This window comes from Rhamphochromis sp. 'chilingali' (genome assembly GCF_963969265.1).
Source record: "Rhamphochromis sp. 'chilingali' genome assembly, chromosome: 11".
NCBI lineage: Eukaryota > Metazoa > Chordata > Actinopteri > Cichliformes > Cichlidae > Rhamphochromis > Rhamphochromis sp. 'chilingali'.
The window spans coordinates 9,190,914-9,210,072 of record NC_137938.1 but is presented as its reverse complement, the minus strand read 5'-3'; the positions used below and the strand labels follow the sequence as shown (position 1 = coordinate 9,210,072).

Here is a 19,159-nt window from a genome sequence, read left to right as displayed (position 1 = left end):
TGCCATGCGCTTGTGAAGTGGCTGTTTGGTCTCTCCAATGTAGAGGTCTGAGCATTCCTCGCTGCACTGTACAGCATACACCACATTGTTAAGTTTGTGTCTTGGCGTTTTGTCTTTCGGGTGAACCAGTTTTTGTCTGAGCGTGTTGCTGGGTCTGAAATGCACCGGGATGTCATGCTTGGAGAAAACTCTCCTGAGTTTCTCTGATACACCGGCTACATAGGGGATGACAATGTTGTTGCGTCTGTCCTTCTTATCCTCCCTCGCTGGTGTCTGGTCTTCTTTTCTGTGCCTCTTTGCTGACTTTAAGAACGCCCATTTAGGATAGCCGCACGTTTTGAGTGCTTCCTTTACATGTGTTTGTTCCTTCTTTTTCCCTTCAGGCTTAGAGGGAACATGTTCTGCCCGGTGGTGTAGGGTCCTAATTACTCCAAGTTTGTGTTCCAAAGGGTGATGGGAGTCAAACAGGAGGTACTGGTCCGTGTGTGTGGGCTTCCGGTAAACGTCGATGTTGAGTTTGCCGTTCTCTTCAATGTGCACAGCGCAGTCCAGGAAAGGCAAACAGTTGTCCTTTGTGTCTTCCCTGGTGAACTTGATGTTTTTATCCACAGCGTTGATGTGCGCAGTGAAAGATTCCACTTCTTGTGTCTTGATTTTGACCCAGGTGTCGTCCACATATCTGTACCAGTGGCTGGGTACTCTTCCTTTGAAAGAGCCAAGAGCCTTCCTTTCCACTTCCTCCATGTAAAGGTTGGCTACAATAGGTGACACGGGGGAGCCCATGGCACAGCCATGTTTTTGTCTGTAAAAGCCTTCATTGTACTTGAAATATGTAGTGGTGAGGCAGAGGTCTAACAGTGTGCAGATCTGATCGGGTGTGAAGTTGGTCCTGTCCTCTGTTTTCTGACAGTCTCCACGGCCTCCGTGGTGGGTATGCAAGTGAAGAGAGAGACTACATCAAAGGACACCATGGTTTCCTCTGGATCCAGGGTAAGTTTCTGGACCTTGTCGGTGAAGTCAGTGGAGTTCTTGATGCTTTCTTTGCTTTCTTTTTGCTTTCTTTGCAAGCTCCTTTGACTGATAGGAAATGTTGCTTGTGTGGGATTTGCATGTTTCCCGCAATCACTGAAATGGCAGCACAGGTGCCGTTATAATATTAGGACTTCTCTAACCATTCCTTTGATCTAATTTTTTATTCTCAGTTGGATCAGAATAAATAAACAATTAAATTGCAAATAATTTGTTCATTGTTAGAATATTTTCTTGCACAGTGGATTCTTGTACTTGTAATGTATTTGCATTTATAGAGCATCATTTTAGTCCTACCGACTACTCAAAACACTTTTAACTGCAAGTTACTTTTTAATCATACATTCATGCAGCAGCACCTCACAAGTGTGGCAGTTAACCTGACACATTGCTCCAGACTGTGGGGGAACCCCAAATACCTGTAGGAGACCCACTCCAGGCACTCTAGCATGCGTTAAACTTGCAAATTCCACACAGAAAGGTCCCACTCATGATTTGTTAGTGCCACCATGCCACCCTTTTTCAGATGTCATGTTTCTTATGTGTGCCATAAACCATCGCTCCTGTGCTGTTTTACTGTTAAGCTGTTTGGATATTCCCCCATGATCCTTTAAAGAGCAGCAGGTGCCTGTGCCTGTGGGAACCTGGGCTAATGTGGTGGGAACACAAACATTTACCTTGACAGTAACAAGGTTCTCCTTGAACTCTATCACTATTGTCCCATAAAAAAGCACACACACACACACACACACACACACACACACACACACACACACACACACACACACACACACACACGTACAGTTTTACAGTTTCAAATTCTCTGAAATCATCATTTTTTCCTTGACCCACACTGGTGGATTTAAAATACATCTGAATAGATACGGGATAAAATTTGACCTAGAACGGCTTAAGTGTATAAACATCTGTAACAGCTGCACATCAAGGGTCTTAATTAAAAAAAAAAAAAGTTTTCATGTTTATAAATTTTGGGTATATTTAAGAAAAAACATCAAATTTCCAGGTAAAAAGAAATAAATTTAGGGTATTTTTTACAGATTTGAACTGAACAGTATGTAAGGGTTAAAATAGATGAGTTTAAAGTTTATTGGTTGAAGTTTAAAATTTGCCTGTTTTATAAAGATTTAAATCCAAAACTGCAACACCTCGATGTTATCTGCTACAGATGAAGAGAAAATGCATGCAGCATGCTGCAATACTTCTAATGCATGTTTGTGGAGGCAGAAGGGCTGTCCACGGTTAAAATGATTATAACTTATTATACTTCTTATAACGGTTTCAGCCTATTTTCAACCTGTCTGGTATTCATTAATTTCCCATCAACACCTCCTCATTACTGCCCTCACTTGTTTTTGGTCCTGCTTGTGTCAATTCACTTTGCATTTTCACAAATTTATCATAGGTGCACAGAAAAGCAAACAACAGAAGATCTGAAACACGGCTTAACCTTAACTCTAGCGCTCAATTTGCTGCTGGAGACCAGGCGGATGTTAAGAAGGTAATATTTAGCACATTTGCCTAATTTAAGGTTTAAGAAAAAGGCTAAAGAAACAAGGAGAACGTTGGACTTTTCCTAAGAATGAAGAGATCAGAAAGTTCATTTAAGTCAACCATCTGAGAAAGGGGTCAGCACATCACCTTTCCTTTCCACCACCCCAAAAGTGAACTGTTTAGTGCTTGGATTTAAAGGATGTTGCTTGATCACTGCTTCTTCCTCTTGGCCTGCTTCCTCTGTTACCTCACAGTGAGCTGTCCCACTTCTCGACTTGGCTGCCTCAGTCGTTACCTGCCAGACAGATTGCTGTCTTGAGGCACGGAGGCAGGGGTGGGTTGTACTCTCAGCCTGTTGTGTAAGAGCTCTGTAAGGAGATAATGAGCTCTTAGTCTGCACTTTCACCTGCGGTCATTAACACAGTTATCTTAAAATCCCTGCTCTACAAACAAGACCGTCACACTTTGCTTCTGGATTAATGGGCCCTTCATATTTTATACTTCATATACTTGATATTTGAAAACATAAAAACCCCCAACAACCCCCGACTGGTTAGACTTTATCTTTAGGCAGGCATTTCAGTTTTCCAACCATTGCTGTTCTGTAATGATATACAATTAAGTCGGCACTGGTGTCTACATATACTGTGTCCCTATAAACTGCTGGCTATGAATATATTTTGGATGAGAGGCAGAGAGATCTAAACTATCTGGCTTTCTTCATCCCTCTGACATTTAATCTAACTTCTAAAACTAACTGATGCATGCATATTGTGTGTCATGCCTTTGTTTCCCACAGTGGAGGGGGGGGGGACACATCTCTAGGATCTTAATTGTATCTGGTCTCAGTGTCTGTTGGACTGTGGGAGTATCTGGCTATTCTATTTCCCTCTGAAAGAAATGTTGATTGCTATCACAAGCTGTCACAGCAGGAGATACAAACACAAGGATATAAAGAAATCCCTCGATCAAGTAATTTCTTCGACTTCAACAATATAAATTTAGATGAATATTGTGCTAATATAATTTCACTAATTGTGTCTGTGGAGTTCTTGGAAAATGTATTCGGCATTCACCCTTTAAATCAGGGGTGTCAAACATAAGGCCAGGGTCCCAGAATCGGCCGGGCATAGACATAAAATATCCCTCCGGACAGCTTTGGAAAATGTGAAGGAGGGCATAAACTTTGGAAACATTTTTTTCACTGCTATCAAATCTAACATAATGAAATGTAATTTTACACATTTAGATTTTTGTGATGACAGATTTCTTACAGTTACCGCAGCAGCATTTCTTCATCGTGTAGAAAAACTGAGATGCACTGTTGAAAGTTTTTAAAAATTGTTCTTCATTTTTTGTTCTACTATGTGTTTTATTCTATTGTTAGTGTCCCTGGGTGTCTTGAAAGGTGCTTTTAAAAAATTTATTTTTCTGCTTCTTCTTCTTATTATTATAAATTTGCACTTATCTTTCTTATATTACTGTAAATGGCCTTAAATTTGTAGTTAAACACCTTCAGACTGACAGAAAGTTTCTCTGGTTCTACGCAATAAGATCAAAGTAAAGGTCAAAGGAGTAAAATGAGACATCCCTGCTAACGTCCACAAATGTTTTCTCATAAGAAAAAAAAGGATGAAAACCTTCATTTTTCTCATAAGATTGATTTGCCTTATTCACTATTTTTTTAACACAATATAACTATAGAAAGTCAGTACTTATCGAATAAGCATTATTTCTTTAAAGGAGAGCACGCAGTGTGAGACATCGGCTGTTACTTTTATAAAACATGTATGAATGTAAAGGCTGACTATTCGGTTCAATTGGAACCGAACTGGAAGCTTTTCTGTTTCTTTCTCGTTTCCTCGAGAAGACGAAGAAGAAAACTATCAGATCTTAATGTTAGGTCCACTGCAAGACAGAGGCGGAGCCAGACATTTGAAACACCTGGGGCTTAGCCCAAAGAGTAGTATGCATGTGGGATTTTTTTTTTTTTTTTTTTTTTGGGGGGGGGGGGGGGGGGGGGTAGAAATGACTAAAAGATTAATAGGCTCTGTTCAAAAAAGAATGACTTCATATAGGGAAAAATATATATCACATGTGCAGGACACCTTAAACTAGTTTTTTGATTAAGCAGCAAAGCAGAACAAAATCAGGGCTGTATCAAGACATGAGGACTAAACCCCAATTCAACCAGACCCAGAACTGATCCAGAATTAAAACAGGACTACAACAGTTCAAAATCAGGACTACTGAGGACTTAACCAAGACAGAACCAGAATCAGAACTAGATGATAGTAGCACTAAAAATCATCATAGACCTGCACTACACTTGTTTTTTAATTCTACCAAAGTACAATATTTAGATTGAGAAAAGTTTATATAATTATTCAGCCTTGTTGTGCAAACAAGCCTGCAGAACTTAATAAATATAGAATTTGAAAAATAACAAACCTAAAAAGAAACACTAGGTACGAGATACATGAGTACCTATGATACGGTGATACTTTTGGTAAACAACCATTTGACTAACATGTGTGTCTCACCTGCTCCTGTTCATCTGTTCTGTCCTCATTCTGCTCTCTCTCCCTCTTTGTGCTGACAATCATCAAATATACAGTTGAAACCAGATATTTACTCTTCAGATAAAAACACTTTTTTAATTGTAAGATCAAATCAGACTAAATGTTTATTTTTTTAGATTGATAAATATAAAAACATATTTGTTAACTTTAAGAGTAAAGAGAGAAACTATCTGTATTTCTTAATTGTAAATGGCACCAAATTGTATTCAAACTGAGCCACACTTATGGAGCTCCATAGTTCTTTTCCTGGTGTTTTGTTGACATTTCTTGATGTTCCCATGTCACAGAAACAGACTGTGTGTTTTGCCTTATATGCATCCACAGCTGTGCCACCAGTTTACTCACATGGACTCTACTAACCAATCAGAAGCTTCTTCAGCTCAGAATGGAATCGTCTGGAGTTTTCTTATTAATTAACAATAAACTTAATGTATATGTACTCCTAAATTTGATCAAAGTGATAAAAAATAGAAAGCTCTGTCTCTCTTTATTCTGACATTTAACTAATTCAAAATATATTTCAATATTTATCTAAAACAAAAGTTTACTCTAGATTGATGTTGTACAGTAAAAATGTTTTATGTTTTCTCCCTAAAGTGTATGTAAATATCTGGTTACAAATGTGAACATCCTGCTGTGTGCTGAAATCCCTCTTATTTTGCATAGAAATATACTGAACAACATACAAAGCATAATATATAAAATAACATTTACCTGAGTTTTTTCTTTGAAAGAAGCCTCTAATGTCCATTCTTATATTTCAGTACATAACTGAAACCGATTTAGTCGGGGAGGGTAAGAACTGAAAATATGAAATAAACACACGTAAGCTAAGACTCTCTAAAAAAAAATAGCATTTGTTCGGCTTTTCATTTCGCCATTTGTTGATTCACTTGAAGAGCAAGTAACGTAATATGGGTCAAGTGATCAGTTTGATATCAATCTTTCGTGATGCACCGTCATATTTACATTATTTGTACGGTACGAATGATTTGCTTTGGTACCTGGTCAAACTTAAGCTCTCCTTAGTATGGCTGGCTCCGTCTCTCCAACAGCGCACTCACGGGCAGCAGCTGCCCCGCCCCCTCGCTCAGTCGCTTAGTGCCTGAGCTCGGATCATACCAATATCAGGGGGGGATTCACGCACAGTCGTAAATTCCCACAGTGTGCACTATGTGCTTCGAATATTGTGTGTACTTTTTGTTTTATACAGTTGTCAGCCAGGCATCTAACTATGAAAAAATTACACTCCAAAATACCCCGGGCTTCTGACAAAACAACCCGGGCTTAAGCCCCGTAAGCCACCCCCACGCTCCGCCCCTGCTGCAAGACAAACAGAAGCAAACACGAAGGTTCGTGGCTTTCAGTGCAAAACGAAAGTTAATTCTCATGTCGACTTATATCACACCACCCCCTGGTGGCCGTGACATAGACACACTTTTCAGGACGTGTTTTTTCCCCATTTTGTGAGAGAAAGGGAAATTGTTGTCTGATTTAGTGTTCGAGGTGCCTTTGTTCCGTGTTACAAAAAATGAAGCAACTAACAAAGAAAGAAACAGGCTGTAAACGGTGACTTAGTGTCGGGCTGCTCTTTGGCACAGCAGCAGCTGCCCGAGTTCTGCCTTCAGTGTAGGAAAGATTAATCATTACACAGTGACCTCGTTTTTGCTGGAAAATCTTAAAGAGAGATCATTTTGTGATATAATCCGTCCAGGGTGTAGAGAAGTCTAAGGAGCCACAGGAGAGCAAAGCATGATAAGACAAAATAAAGTTGATTAAAAAAAAAAAGTATTTAAAAAAAGTCAAATCTCTCACACTAAACTTCAGTCATCCCTGTTGTCCACGGGTCTACAACTGTGTCTATATTTAGTTTGTCATTTGTGGAGCAGGTCAGCTGGGACCCCTCCGCAGGACACGCCTCTCGGCTGAATGGAGTGCGTCGCGCGTAAAGTCCGACCTGTAGCAGATACAAACTTTTCTGTTTCTCGGGAGTTTTTTTCTTTTTTAAAATAAGTATCCATTTGGCGCAACCGATCGGTGTTTAGACGACTAAATGCAGCGATGACTCGAGAGGAAGATCTCATCCGGATTGCAAAAAAACTGGACAAGATGGTGTCTAGAAATAACACGGTGAGACTATATTTTGACACCCACAGGTGGCGCGTTGTCCCGCCACCTCGCGCTGCGCAGAAGGCCTGCAGTAGACTTTTCCATAAATTAAAATGGGGTCCTCTTCTTTTCTGTTAAACACGAGTTTGGTTCCTGCTGACTCGGTGTGTTTGGAAAGTGTGCAGAAGTGAAGCGCGAGCTTGACCGTAACAAACGATCAACAGGTGTTCGTGGGTTTGCGTGTATTTCTCTTGCAGGACCGTTTCAGTGCCAGTGTGCAGCTCTGCTGTGTAGCCCAGCTCTTTTGTGTTTGTCAAAAGCTTTTTTTCTCTCTCTTTCTGAAAATGCTTAGCGAGTTTAACTGACATAGAAGTGCGCAGAACAGAAAGTAAACACCGCGGCCTGTGGGCGTAAGGCCGTGCTCGTGTTGTGACTGAATCGGCAAACACGACATTGTTCGCGTCGCTCCTGCACAGTTAGGGGGCTGCACAAGATAATGCCACCAGCTGTAATCGGAGTAAACAGCCGTGCAAAACAGTGGATCTAATGTTGTAAAAATGCCATCGAGTGCAAATGAAAAAATAATAATAAAGAAGTGAAACTGTTCTTGTTTGCTAACCACATTGCGCTTTCTTTTTTGAAAGGTTAACGCATTCTTGTTGCCAGATCTGTGCGTTACACTGTTATTACGCATTTCTAAATGAACCGTTTCAAGAGTTAGGGGATTGCAAGTAACGATGTCACTGTTTGGTGAATACAGGAGGGCGCCATTGACCTGCTGAAGGAGCTGAAAGGCGTCAATATGACTCTCAAACTTCTACAGGTGGGTTAAATTTTAATTTTGCTGATCATCCTGGGGAAATGTGGAAAAAAGAAAACAATTAACCCGTGTGTCTATGTTGGCTTCAGGAAACGAGAATTGGAATGTCTGTTAATGGTATCAGGAAGCACTGCACAGATGAAGAAGTGATTGCTTTGGCAAAAGTCCTCATTAAAGACTGGAAAAGACTTCTGGGTACACACACTGATTTACATGCATACTACAGTGTTTCCACAGCGGTGAAATGGTTGCTTGTGCAGTCAATACATCAGCACAGAGTCTGATTTGCTGATATGATTTCTCCTCCAAAACACGCACTCATGCAGACTCTGGCCGCTCTCATCCCGAGAAATCGTCTGAGACCAAGAATGGTTTGAACTCCAGCAAAACGGCAGCTTCTCCAAACAGCTCTCCCTCGGAGACGCAGAGCAGGTCAGTGGTTTCACAGCGGTTACACAGAAACTACACAGGTACACTTAACGTGACTTTTAATACAAAGAGCACACACATTATAAAGTGAAGTTCTGGTTAATGTCCGCATACCTGCTGTGCCTGCCTGCTGTCAGGTCCGTAATGATGTGTGTGTGTGGCTTTGCAGTGCACTGGAACAAAAGTATTTTCTTCGCATTCATAAAAACACCTTAAAAAATAACTCTCTGCTAAAAGTGACAACAGCTTTGTAAAAAAAAGGCATTGAAATGTTTAAAGTTCAAATAAAATTTCAAGGTAATCTACTGCCTGGCTGATCTACATTCAGACGATTTAATTCAGTTCAGTTGTATTTGCATAGTGCTGAATCACAACTGGAGCTGCCTCAAAACCCTACAATAAGACAACAGTCAAATGACCCCTTTGACAAGCACTTGGCAATTGTGGGAAAGAAAAACTCCCTTTTAACAGGAAGAAACCTCCAGCAGAACCAGGCTCAGTGAGGGGCAGCTATTTGCTGCAAACAGTTTGGGGTGTTTAATGACATTAAGGACAGAACAGACTTGTGAGCCACTGTAATGTTACATTTTATCCTTTAGGTAGCATCATAACTTTAAATAGGGAGACTTCTTTTAATGATAAACTGCACATAAAAGTGTTAAACCTTCTGATAGAACAGTTCTCGTAAGAAGTGAAACACACAGAGTAGTGAGCTCCAACGTGTTCATTTTACTTGCAAGGAAGCAAAAGCAGGGCAGAGTTTCATTTATACACTTTTTCCAATGTTATCCACTTTTTTTATTGTTAACAGTTACTTGGCATCCTTGTACTGAACATGATTCTGTCTGCTTTGGATAACAGATAGCAGAGTAGCCACAACAAAGCCTGAGAAGAGCACAGATGGAGAGAGACATTGAGAGATACACTCTTCAGCTTACTGCAAAGCGTGTTACATAACTTTAATAATTTTTCTATCACCGTCATTCTTCCTAACAGCCAGCAGGGCGCGACTCCAGAAGTCTGTGGGACGATTTATTACCCCAGGATATATTTTCCAAATTATTTTATGTTCTCAGTAACAAGTTAAAATCTCATGAATTGGACTCGGCCTTTCTCTTTTTTTGGACTGTCTCTCTCCCCCATCACCCCCAGCAGGTCCCTCTTACTTTTTCCTTCCCACTGTTGGCAAGTGCTTACTCATAGGAGATGATTTGATTGTTGGGATTTTCCATGCATTATTGTAGGTTCTTTACCTTACCATATAAAGTGCACTGGGGTGTCAGTTGTTGTGAATAGACACGACTGAATCAGGTTATTCTGCATTGTGACTGACAGATTGATAGCATATTAGCGTGCAGACTCACCAACAAGAAAGAAAGATGGGTATGGTGCTCCTGAGAGTTCCAACGAACAAATTAAGAAAACAACAGCTAATAAAAAAATGTTTCGAAAGCACACAAAACACAACAGCAAATATGTATCTAAAGTATTACATGAATAATGTGATTAAAACACACATTACCTGCATCTTTTTCTCCCTCACAACAGCGATGAATCCTCTACTTCTTTAAGCGTGTCTCACTGCGATCCTTCACACGTTTTGGTTTCTACTTCTGCAGCTGGTCCGTGATGTTATTGTGCCCCCAGACACTTCAATTGTGGATTTTTTTCCCAATTCTGCTGTGTTTTGTCTGCTTTTCCAGCATTTTTCTGTTAGCTGGTGTTTTCTTAAGTTTCGGTGGGTTTGACCTCTCGGAGCCACCGTAGATGGGAGACCACAAATCAGTGGATGATGATGATGTCTTAAGGGCTACATGTCAGACTCGTTGTTTTTTTTTTCTATTTCGTAATTCAGTTTAGTGTCAGGTAGGTTCTTGTTTGGTTTTGCTTGTTTCACTTTCACTGAAGATGTTTTAATCCTGGGTTATCGTCAGTGTATTTAAATATCACAATATGGTGGGTCCATGGTGTAGTGGTTACGTGTGAAGGATCCCTGTTTTGAGACCCAGTCTCAGGCAAACACAGGCTAGCGTGCTCGTTGTACCAGTCTAAAAGCCTGGATAGATGGCAGGGTTGTGTCAGGAAGGATATCTGGTGTAAAAACGTTGTGCTAAATTAAACAAGGGAAATCAGCCAAAAGCACCTGCTGCCAGTGGATATTTGTTAGAGTCCAAATTTAGGAAGTTCTGAACAGGTATATAATACAAACCTTGCTCTTTGTGAGGGCAGGTGACTCACAGTTATGCAGACATCCTGTGTCTAAGTAAACGTGTCCCTGAAAGCCTCTCTTGATGTTAATAATGATCAGTAATGTCTGTGTCTGACGTCTGTGTTAGGTAAAGCTTCAGCGTTGCTCAGACGTCCTTATTAGACTGAAGAATCTCAGTTCAGGAGTGACTAAGACTCAAGATTTTACCCTTAATGTTTCTGTTGAGCTAATTGACTTCATGCTTAACAAGTCCCGGGCTCCTGATGCTGCTTAGGGCCTAACATTGAACCAAGTTCACCATGTAAAAAGCATCAAATTTTCTTTAAAAACAGGTTTTGGTAATATTGTCTGTGTGGACAAGACGTCACAATCACGTACTAACCAAATGAGTTGTTGTTAAAGAGAAAACAAAGACAGATGTATTAATCGGATCTATATATGTTTTACTTTGTAAGAGATGGTCGGACCTGTATTGTACTTGTGAACAACATCAACATCCACCTGCTTGCTGTTCAGTTTTTGGTGTCATGATTAATTTTGAGAAGGGAGATGACGCTGGGGTGTCAATCATGTTTGCTGGGATGTGACCCGACTGAATAAAACTAAAAATATTTCCTTCTTTGTTTCTCTTTAGTTAGTTTTTTTTTTTTTGACATCGGGCAGGATGATGGTCCGGTGGTTAGCACTATTGCCACACAGCAAGAAGGTCCTGGGTTCGACTCCACTGTGTGGTCCGACCTAACTGTGTGGAGTTTGCATGTTCTCACTGTGTTTGGGTGGGTTCTCTCTTATTTCCTCCCACAGTGATTTCCCCAATTTTAGTGATTTACTCATAGGTGTGAATGGTTGTTTGTCTCTTTGTGTTAGTCCTGTGGTCGGCTAGTGACCTGTCCCTTTGCCTTTCACCGTGTGACGGCTGGAATAGGCACAAGCCTGACCGTGAGACCCCACCTGCTCACCCTGGTGACCCCGAATTGAATAAGAAGATGGATAGTTTCCCAAGTACACTATAGCAAATCAGCTAGTTTGTTTTTCTTTTTCAAGAGTCTACTTTTAATTAATTTAATTTAATTTTATAGTTTTTAGTTTACCTCTATAATAACCTTGCTACATATATCTTTTAAAGTCTATGCTTAAAGCTATTTTTCCATGTTAGATGGGATAGATTATAGAATATAGAAGTCAGCACAGTGATGTTGTTTTGTTCTGCAAGGCAGCACTGTTTACAAGTGCATATGTAGGGTAAAAGCTGAGACGCTATGAAGTGTCCTTCACTGTTTAACTGCATGAAAGCACTGACTTCTTCAGTGCTTGTCAGTGATTTAAATCATGTTCGTGTTAATATATTTGCCATTTTTTTCAACCCACTTCCACCTCTAACACTCACTGTGGTAATTCTTGCATAGAGGTAAAAACAGTGCTTCTCTTTTTTCTCTCTTAGTCACAGCGAGCAGGAAGTCAAACTAAAACAAGACTCCGATCATGACAAAAAACACGCTAATACAATCAGGAAAGACAAACACAATGATGGCCATGAAATCAAAAAGAGACATGCTGACGACCTCGTGGAAGAAAAGCACCTGGAGGACCTTGGAAATGCAAAACATCTGCAGGAAATCAGGAAAGAGAAACAAGCACCCCCAGAAAATCCCAACGTGGAGGTCGATAACAAGAAGCCGAAGCCTGCGCAAGACCCACGAGGTGAGAAGCACAAGTCGGAGCCGAGAAGAGGGAGACCATTAGAGGAACCAAAAAAGACGAGGCACGTGGAAGAGCTCAAAAAGGAGAAACCCCCCACGGAGCTCAAGAAGTGCAGCTCTGCAGATGAGATGAGGAAGGACAAACAGAGAGAAGAAAACAACCACGAGAGGCTCACCAGCACACCTCAGAGGGAGAGACCTCTGAGCGAGCCTCAGAGAGAGAGACCCACTGACCCCCACAAGCCCTTGTTTGAAAGGTGAGAACGTAGAGGCTCAGAAAAACGCACGACACTTCCCAGTAAGATCCAGCAGAGCTTCAGACTCTGTTGTATATTTCAGGAGAGGTGTGCTGGACAGCAGTGTGCTCTATCCCACCCGTTTCCCCTCTCCTCCTCGACCCGCTCGGCCTCCTCCCATCAAACGCCCCGCCATGGATTTTCTGAAAGACAGGTTTGGACTCTCGTGCTGCCTGAGCTGCAGAGCGCGCGGTTGCTGCTAATGACTTAACATGCATCAGTGTGTTCCACGTGGCCTAACAGGATTCCTGCTGTGCATGGTGCATGCTGACAAGAGTCACTCAGGTGTGTTTTGTGAACAGCATGCCGCATCGTCAGGTGGCCTTTTGACCTCTGCTGTTGTGACATATGTCCAGGAAGGATGGCAAAGACTCTTCCTCCCGACCTCCTCGCCCTCACGCTCCCCGACCTCCTTCTCCACCGACTAAACGACCTCCCGTGGAAGTAAAGAAGGAGAGGTCAGATGTGGTTTGGTGCATGTTTCTGAAGTTCTTGAGTGACGTTAGACAGAAAACAACGAGAGAGTTTTAAAAAATCTCAAACAAGTGCTGATTTTCAGGAAAGTTCCTTTGGATCCAAACGCTCCGATTGCTCCTCTTCCTCTTCACCTACATCCTCCTCCTCCCTTAAGGTCAGGCTCTGCATGCCTACTTTCTTTGCAGTGCCGTAACGATTTTCTGTCATTATTCACTCTGTTTATGAAGTGATTCATCTGAGCTCAGAGGTGTCTTTTCATTTAGAAAAGAGCCTCCTGACCCCAACGCTCCTCTTCCTCCGCTTCCTCTTCACCTTCACCCTCCTCCTCCTACGAAGCGGCCCTCTCTAGATGGAATGAAGGAGAGAGACAGGTCTGAATCAGACGAGTTACAGACGGGAAAATATTTTTTGGAAAAAAAAAAAACAATTTTATTCGGACTCAGAATTTGAATCTGTTTTTTATTTGCTAAAGCAGGAAGGAGTCAGACTCTAAGCTGCTTCCTCCACAGAAAAAGACGTCAGATCATGTGAAGAAAGACAGGTCTGGGATCTGGGAATGGTTCTGTTTCTCATTCATGTAAAAAAAAACAAGTTGGCTGCAGTCTCTGGATGATCAGTGGCCTTAAGAAATCTGTTTCTTTGGTTTTACATAAAACACTGGTGTTCAGTGTTGGTACCAAAGCTGTGTTCTTTTTGCAGGAAAGACTCAGTGGATACCAAATTGTCTAGAAAACATTCAGATGAAACCAAAAGAGAAAGGTTTGCAAGTCATCTGCATGAAAATATCTGTTCATTCCCTGTGTGAAGACTGTTGGATTTTAGAGCAAAGGGAGATGGATGCATTCTCGTTTTATTGTTCACAGACGGGTTTGGTTAAAAAAAAATCACACACAAACTCTTCCTCTTGTCAGGAAAGATTCATCAGACTCTAAATCCCCCCCTCCCAAAAAGCCCACCCTGGAGGCCAAAAAAGACAAACACAGGTGTGCAGGAGCCAGGAAATAAGTTTGAGAATACAACATAAGCGTGTGTGTGTGTGTGTGTGTGCACTTATCTTATATGAAATGTGATGCTAGTGATGCTAATCCTTTGTTGCAGAAAGGACTCCTGTGAGTCAAAGCCTGGCCAACCTGTGAAACGTCATTCAGCTGACAGGTATCAGTTCTGTGCACCAGTTTAAATCTCACCAGTACTTAAATGTGAAATCCAAATGATTAAACCCAGACTGACTGAAAGTGTTTCACTGCTTAGACGGGAATCGACTGACTCAAAGACGAGCAGCTCGCCAGCAGCAAAGAAGCTAACAGGAGAAAGGTAAATAACAGCGACCGGTGCTGATTAAATACAAGCTCACCAAACTGTCAACCCTCAGGTGTTAAAGTTTTGTGTACTTCTGCACGTGAAAAACATAAATGACCTTGAGTTTGAATTACAGGAGAGAGTCTCAGGGCTCGAAGGCTCCTCAGCTTGGACCTCTACAGAGGAAGCCCTCTACTGACAGCATCGAAAGGTATTTAATTATGTTTCTCAGGTTCTTAGGATGATTTTATCTTGCAGGGTACAAAATAAGGTAAGGATGGCTATTCACTGTAGATTTACAGTACTGTGCAAAAGTCTTGTGCCACCCCTCAATTATTTATATTGGTAGGAAAATGGAAAATTCAAACATTCATAGAACTACAGCATATAAAGAATATAGGATTCTATATGATTCTAGCTAGCTTGAAAGTAAATATTTGGTCTGATCACCTTTATTCTTGAACACAGCAGGAACTCTCTGAGGCAGCATTCTTCTCACTTCTTTAACTAGTCTTCAGAGTTGTTCTTCAGGCTTCTTGAAGGACATTGAAAGCTCTTTTTTGGATGTTAAGTGCCTTTTGTTCTGTTTTCTGCTAAGATGATCCCACACTGCTTTAGTAATGTTGAGGCTCGTGCTCTGGGGAGGCCTTGTGTGTTTTTCTGTCTACATATGTTTCAACATTGTGCTTGGGGTCATTGTCATGCTGGAAAATGAAGCCGTAGGTATGGTATCGCACAGTGGATCAAAATGTGATATAGTCTAAAATTGGTCCACAACAACGGTTCATCTCTTGAGTTAGGTGCATTTTTAAATGCTTGAATGATTCATTGGTCAGTGTTGAGTAGCTTAACAAACAAAAAAAGTTGAGTAGAGTAGTGGATCAAGACTTTTGCACAGCACTGTATGCTTATTATTTTGCACTCCTATTTCACAAGCTGCCAGTTCGTGGGAGGACTCAGTGGGTGGCAACAAGCGACTCCAAATAGCCTCTTTATCAGTGTTGACATTCATCATTCTTTAATATTTTTTCAAGGACTGATGAGTCAGAGCGTTTCAGGATGGGTTCTTTACATGATGGATGTTAGTAAATGAATTATTGCTAAAGGTTAAAGCTGCACTTGTGTGGCTGGTGTGCAGCACCAACAACGTTTTGATCCGTATTTAATGAATTTGACACTAAAAATCTTTGTTTTTTTTTTTTTTTTTTACAGAAAGAGTAAATCCGAGGCTCCCAAAACTCCCACTACCCCGACCAGCCCCATGTCACCCAGCTTCAGTTCTCCTGGGGGTCCGCTGTCCCCTCACCTGGCCACTGGAGACTCCATCAGAGACAAGTGCATTGAGATGCTGGCAGCTGCCCTGCGCACAGATAGTGAGGCTTAGGCTGCACGTTATCATTGCTGCAGTTTTAATATTCACATTAAGACGCGCTGCAGACTGCCTGCTGACTTACATGAAATGTAATTTCTGAACTTCACAGATGATTACAGGGAATTTGGAGCTAACTGTGAGGGCATGGCAGCAGAGATTGAAGATCATATCCTTCAGAGTTGATAATTCTCCACTATGCACTATGATTAATTAAACTGTAGTTCTTTCAGTGTTGAACCAAAGGGAAAGCATCTTGTTTCAACATTATAGCTGTTATCAAGCATGCTACTCGGAGGAATTAGTTTGCCCTTGACAGTGTGATCGCACATATCTACCAGGAGATAAAAGCCACTGATATGAAGTATAAGAACCGAGTGAGGAGCCGCATCAGCAACTTGAAGGACCCGAAGAACCCAGGCCTTCGCAAAAATGTGCTCGCAGGAAGCATCGAGTTACGCCGCATCGCCACCATGTCTGCTGAGGTACAACAGCCCTGCAAGTTCACCTCTCCTCAGCAATGAGCAACACTTTGCACATTCCTGCCTTTTCTTTAATCTTTCGTTATCACACATCATGTCGTCTTTATTAAGGAAATGGCCAGCGACGAGCTGAAACAGCTGAGGAACGTGCTCACCCAGGAGGCCATCAGGGAACACCAGATGGCTAAAACTGGTGGCACCACCACCGACCTGCTGCAGTGCGGCAAGTGCAAGAAGAAAAACTGCACCTATAACCAGGTACACACATGTGTCAGAGCAAAGCAGATAACAGGACTAATAGGGCTCTAATGGTGGCATTAAGGCGAGTGAGCGTGTGAAAGCGATGTGTTTCCAGAGTGAAGCAGGCTGTGATGTTTGTGCCTTTTTCACAGAGAGAGGTGGTGTTGTAATAGGGCAGTTATTTCTCCAGCTGTTTGCTTTTAGTTATCACATAATAATGAGAAATTTTTTGCTGTTTCACACGATGTGACCGCACCGAGTCGGCTATTTACTGCTGTTGTTTGTGATGTTCTGAAAAGCCTGTAGAGTAACTGTTTCTCTTTTGAATGCCACAGAAAAACAAGAAAGCTGTGGGGCTGTATTAGAGCTGGGGCTTAAATCAGCTTCAGCGATGCTATTTGATAATTTGAGGAGTTGTATGTGGCTCAAATAAATATAATGAGATTGATGTATTTCAGTCACAGAGTGGGGGATATACACTGTACTAGTGAGGAAGGAGTGTTTCAGCTTCACTGTAGGTTGTACAAACCGCTTCCTTTCAGTTTGGTGTTTTGTTTACAGTTAAACCTGCTGTGTGTGTGTGTGTGTGTGTGTGTGTGTGTGTGTGTGTGTGTGTGTGTGTGTGTGTGTGTGTGTGTGTGTGTGTGTGTGTGTTTTTTAGGTGCAGACACGCAGTGCTGATGAGCCAATGACCACATTTGTTCTGTGCAATGAGTGTGGCAACCGCTGGAAGGTAAGACTTTGCCTGAACCTGAACAGCTCTGCTCTGACACTATTTCATGCTCTGTTAAATAACTTTAAAGAGATTTTTAATGCTTTTTATTGTTCTTCTCTAAATTTCAGTTCTGCTGATGCCATCAAAGGTCACCCCTCATTTTTTTTCCTGAGCAAACTGAGAAGCTTATTTTCTATAATGGGATGGGAATGGAGTTTATAAACTGTTGCAGCTAGTGATTTAAAGTGATGATGTTGTTCTTAAGATTTCCATTTTATCTATTTTTTTTTTTTTTTTTTTAGATTTATAAGCATGTGCTAATAATCAGAGTTTGCTTTATGCAGCTTTGAGAACTAAGAGTGTACGGTATGACAGTTTGATGACTGAGTCATTAAATAAATCTAGCTGTAACTTAACAATAATCATGGTGCTGTCATGATGGAGAGAATCATAATCCATTTAATAAGCTGTGACATATTACGACTGCTCACTTTGTACATATCTAAAGCCAATAAAACTGCATCAATCAACGTTATGGTTGCTTTAAAAACTGTTAAGATGTTCTATAGTCTTCCTCTTCTGGTCCGCCCTGCCGCCCTATTCATAGCATCTACTTGTGTCGCACCCACTGCATGTCCTCCTTCACTACATCAGCATCATTCAACATCCTTTGTCCAACATATCCACATGCCCAAACTCTCTCAGCTTCCATATCTGTCTCCATACATTGTATAAGATTATTATGTATGTGACCATCATTCATCCACCCGTCCGTCCGTCCATCCATCCAGCACCAAATATCGTGTAAGGGAAAGACCCCACATAAATACAGAGAAAACCTCGACAATCAGATGATCCCCTTTGAGCGAGCACTTGGCGATAATGGGAAGGAAAAACTCCCCTTTAACAGGAAGAGACCTTCATCAGATCCAGGTTTAGGGAGGGGCAACCATCTGCACTGACTGATTGGGGGGTGAGGGGAGAGAAACAGGACAAAAGACTTGCTGTGGAAGAGAGCAAGGGATTCATCCACCACTTGATTCATCTTCTGCCACTTATTCCTTTCAGGGTTGTGGGCGGGGGCCGGAGCCTGCCCCAGGGCTTGTGATTTATACATTAAATTATATTCATACGTATTACAAATGTATTAAGACTCATAATGTTGGGCAAAAAGTTGCAGTGCATGTGCAATTTGCTAATATTCAAGAAGGTTAAGATGTAACAGACAAATGATTCGCCTTTGTTCATGAGTACATCCAACATTTGAATGGTAATGGTGCAATGGTAGTTTTCCTGTTGCACATCTAAAAGCAAACAGTAGAGGGCAACAATTCACCAAAACACATTCAGCAGCAGTTCCCAGATTTCCATTGTTCTATTCAGAGGTTACTGACATTAGGTTAGAGGCTTGCAGGTTAGTGTCAGTTTGACAGGCTGCTAAAGCTGGAGGAAGTTGCTGCTGAGTTCTTAATGGGATCATATTTAAAGCCATTCAGCACCATTTCTGATCAGGAAACAAGCCTATGATGAATAATAAATAACAGGCTGCATTTGTGCCTGGAGCGATGACATCCCATCATTCCCCCCTGAAGGTGTGTGTTGTTATTGTTGGAGATGCAGTCTGTTTTCAGCAGAAAAGAACCACAGGAACAGCTTTCTGGCTACCCTCGGCTGAGTATGGACCATCTGATTTTCCTGTGAGTTTAAACCTAATTCATTTACTTCTTCTGCATCAGTTGCACCATTAAAGTCTCCTCTAATGTGCAGGCAGAGATGGGAAAGCATAACCACTCACCACTCACCTTTTTATTCTGTCACACTACACTTGTGTTGACGTTGCTTTGTGAGCTTAGAATCTACACCTGGCCATGAAATGTTACTTGGACATAAT

The 19,159-nt window shown here is 41.5% G+C and overlaps 1 protein-coding gene across 2 annotated transcripts; it reads left to right on the top strand.

Moving 5' to 3' along the window:
• The first annotated feature begins 7,013 nt into the window (after nucleotides 1-7,013).
• Nucleotides 7,014-17,827, top strand: tcea3 (transcription elongation factor A (SII), 3). 2 transcript variants are annotated; one of them, XM_080897494.1, is made up of 21 exons: nucleotides 7,014-7,253; nucleotides 7,993-8,055; nucleotides 8,142-8,247; nucleotides 8,379-8,484; nucleotides 12,132-12,647; nucleotides 12,730-12,840; nucleotides 13,043-13,144; nucleotides 13,246-13,317; nucleotides 13,427-13,534; nucleotides 13,639-13,704; nucleotides 13,863-13,922; nucleotides 14,075-14,146; nucleotides 14,262-14,318; nucleotides 14,415-14,477; nucleotides 14,599-14,673; nucleotides 15,675-15,835; nucleotides 15,944-16,005; nucleotides 16,167-16,316; nucleotides 16,425-16,571; nucleotides 17,215-17,286; nucleotides 17,397-17,827. In XM_080897494.1, the coding sequence occupies exons 1-21, from the start codon at nucleotides 7,185-7,187 to the stop codon at nucleotides 17,403-17,405; spliced, it is 2,247 nt and encodes a 748-aa protein (XP_080753620.1). In that variant the 5' UTR covers nucleotides 7,014-7,184; the 3' UTR covers nucleotides 17,406-17,827. The 2 variants fall into 2 exon arrangements, with proteins under 2 accessions (XP_080753620.1, XP_080753619.1); XM_080897493.1 differs by having other exon boundaries at nucleotides 13,636-13,704.
• Nucleotides 17,828-19,159: the final 1,332 nt, after the last annotated feature.

What these genes read in the sequence shown, in the direction of transcription:
- tcea3 (XM_080897493.1), top strand. Translation starts at nt 7,185, where the DNA reads ATGACTCGAGAGGAAGATCTCATCCGGATTGCAAAAAAACTGGACAAG. An exon ending in GTGGAAGTAAAGAAGGAGAG is followed by an intron (nt 13,145 to 13,245) that starts GTCAGATGTGGT and finishes GCTGATTTTCAG; the next exon opens with GAAAGTTCCTTTGGATCCAA. An exon ending in TCTACTGACAGCATCGAAAG is followed by an intron (nt 14,674 to 15,674) that starts GTATTTAATTAT and finishes TTTTTTTTACAG; the next exon opens with AAAGAGTAAATCCGAGGCTC.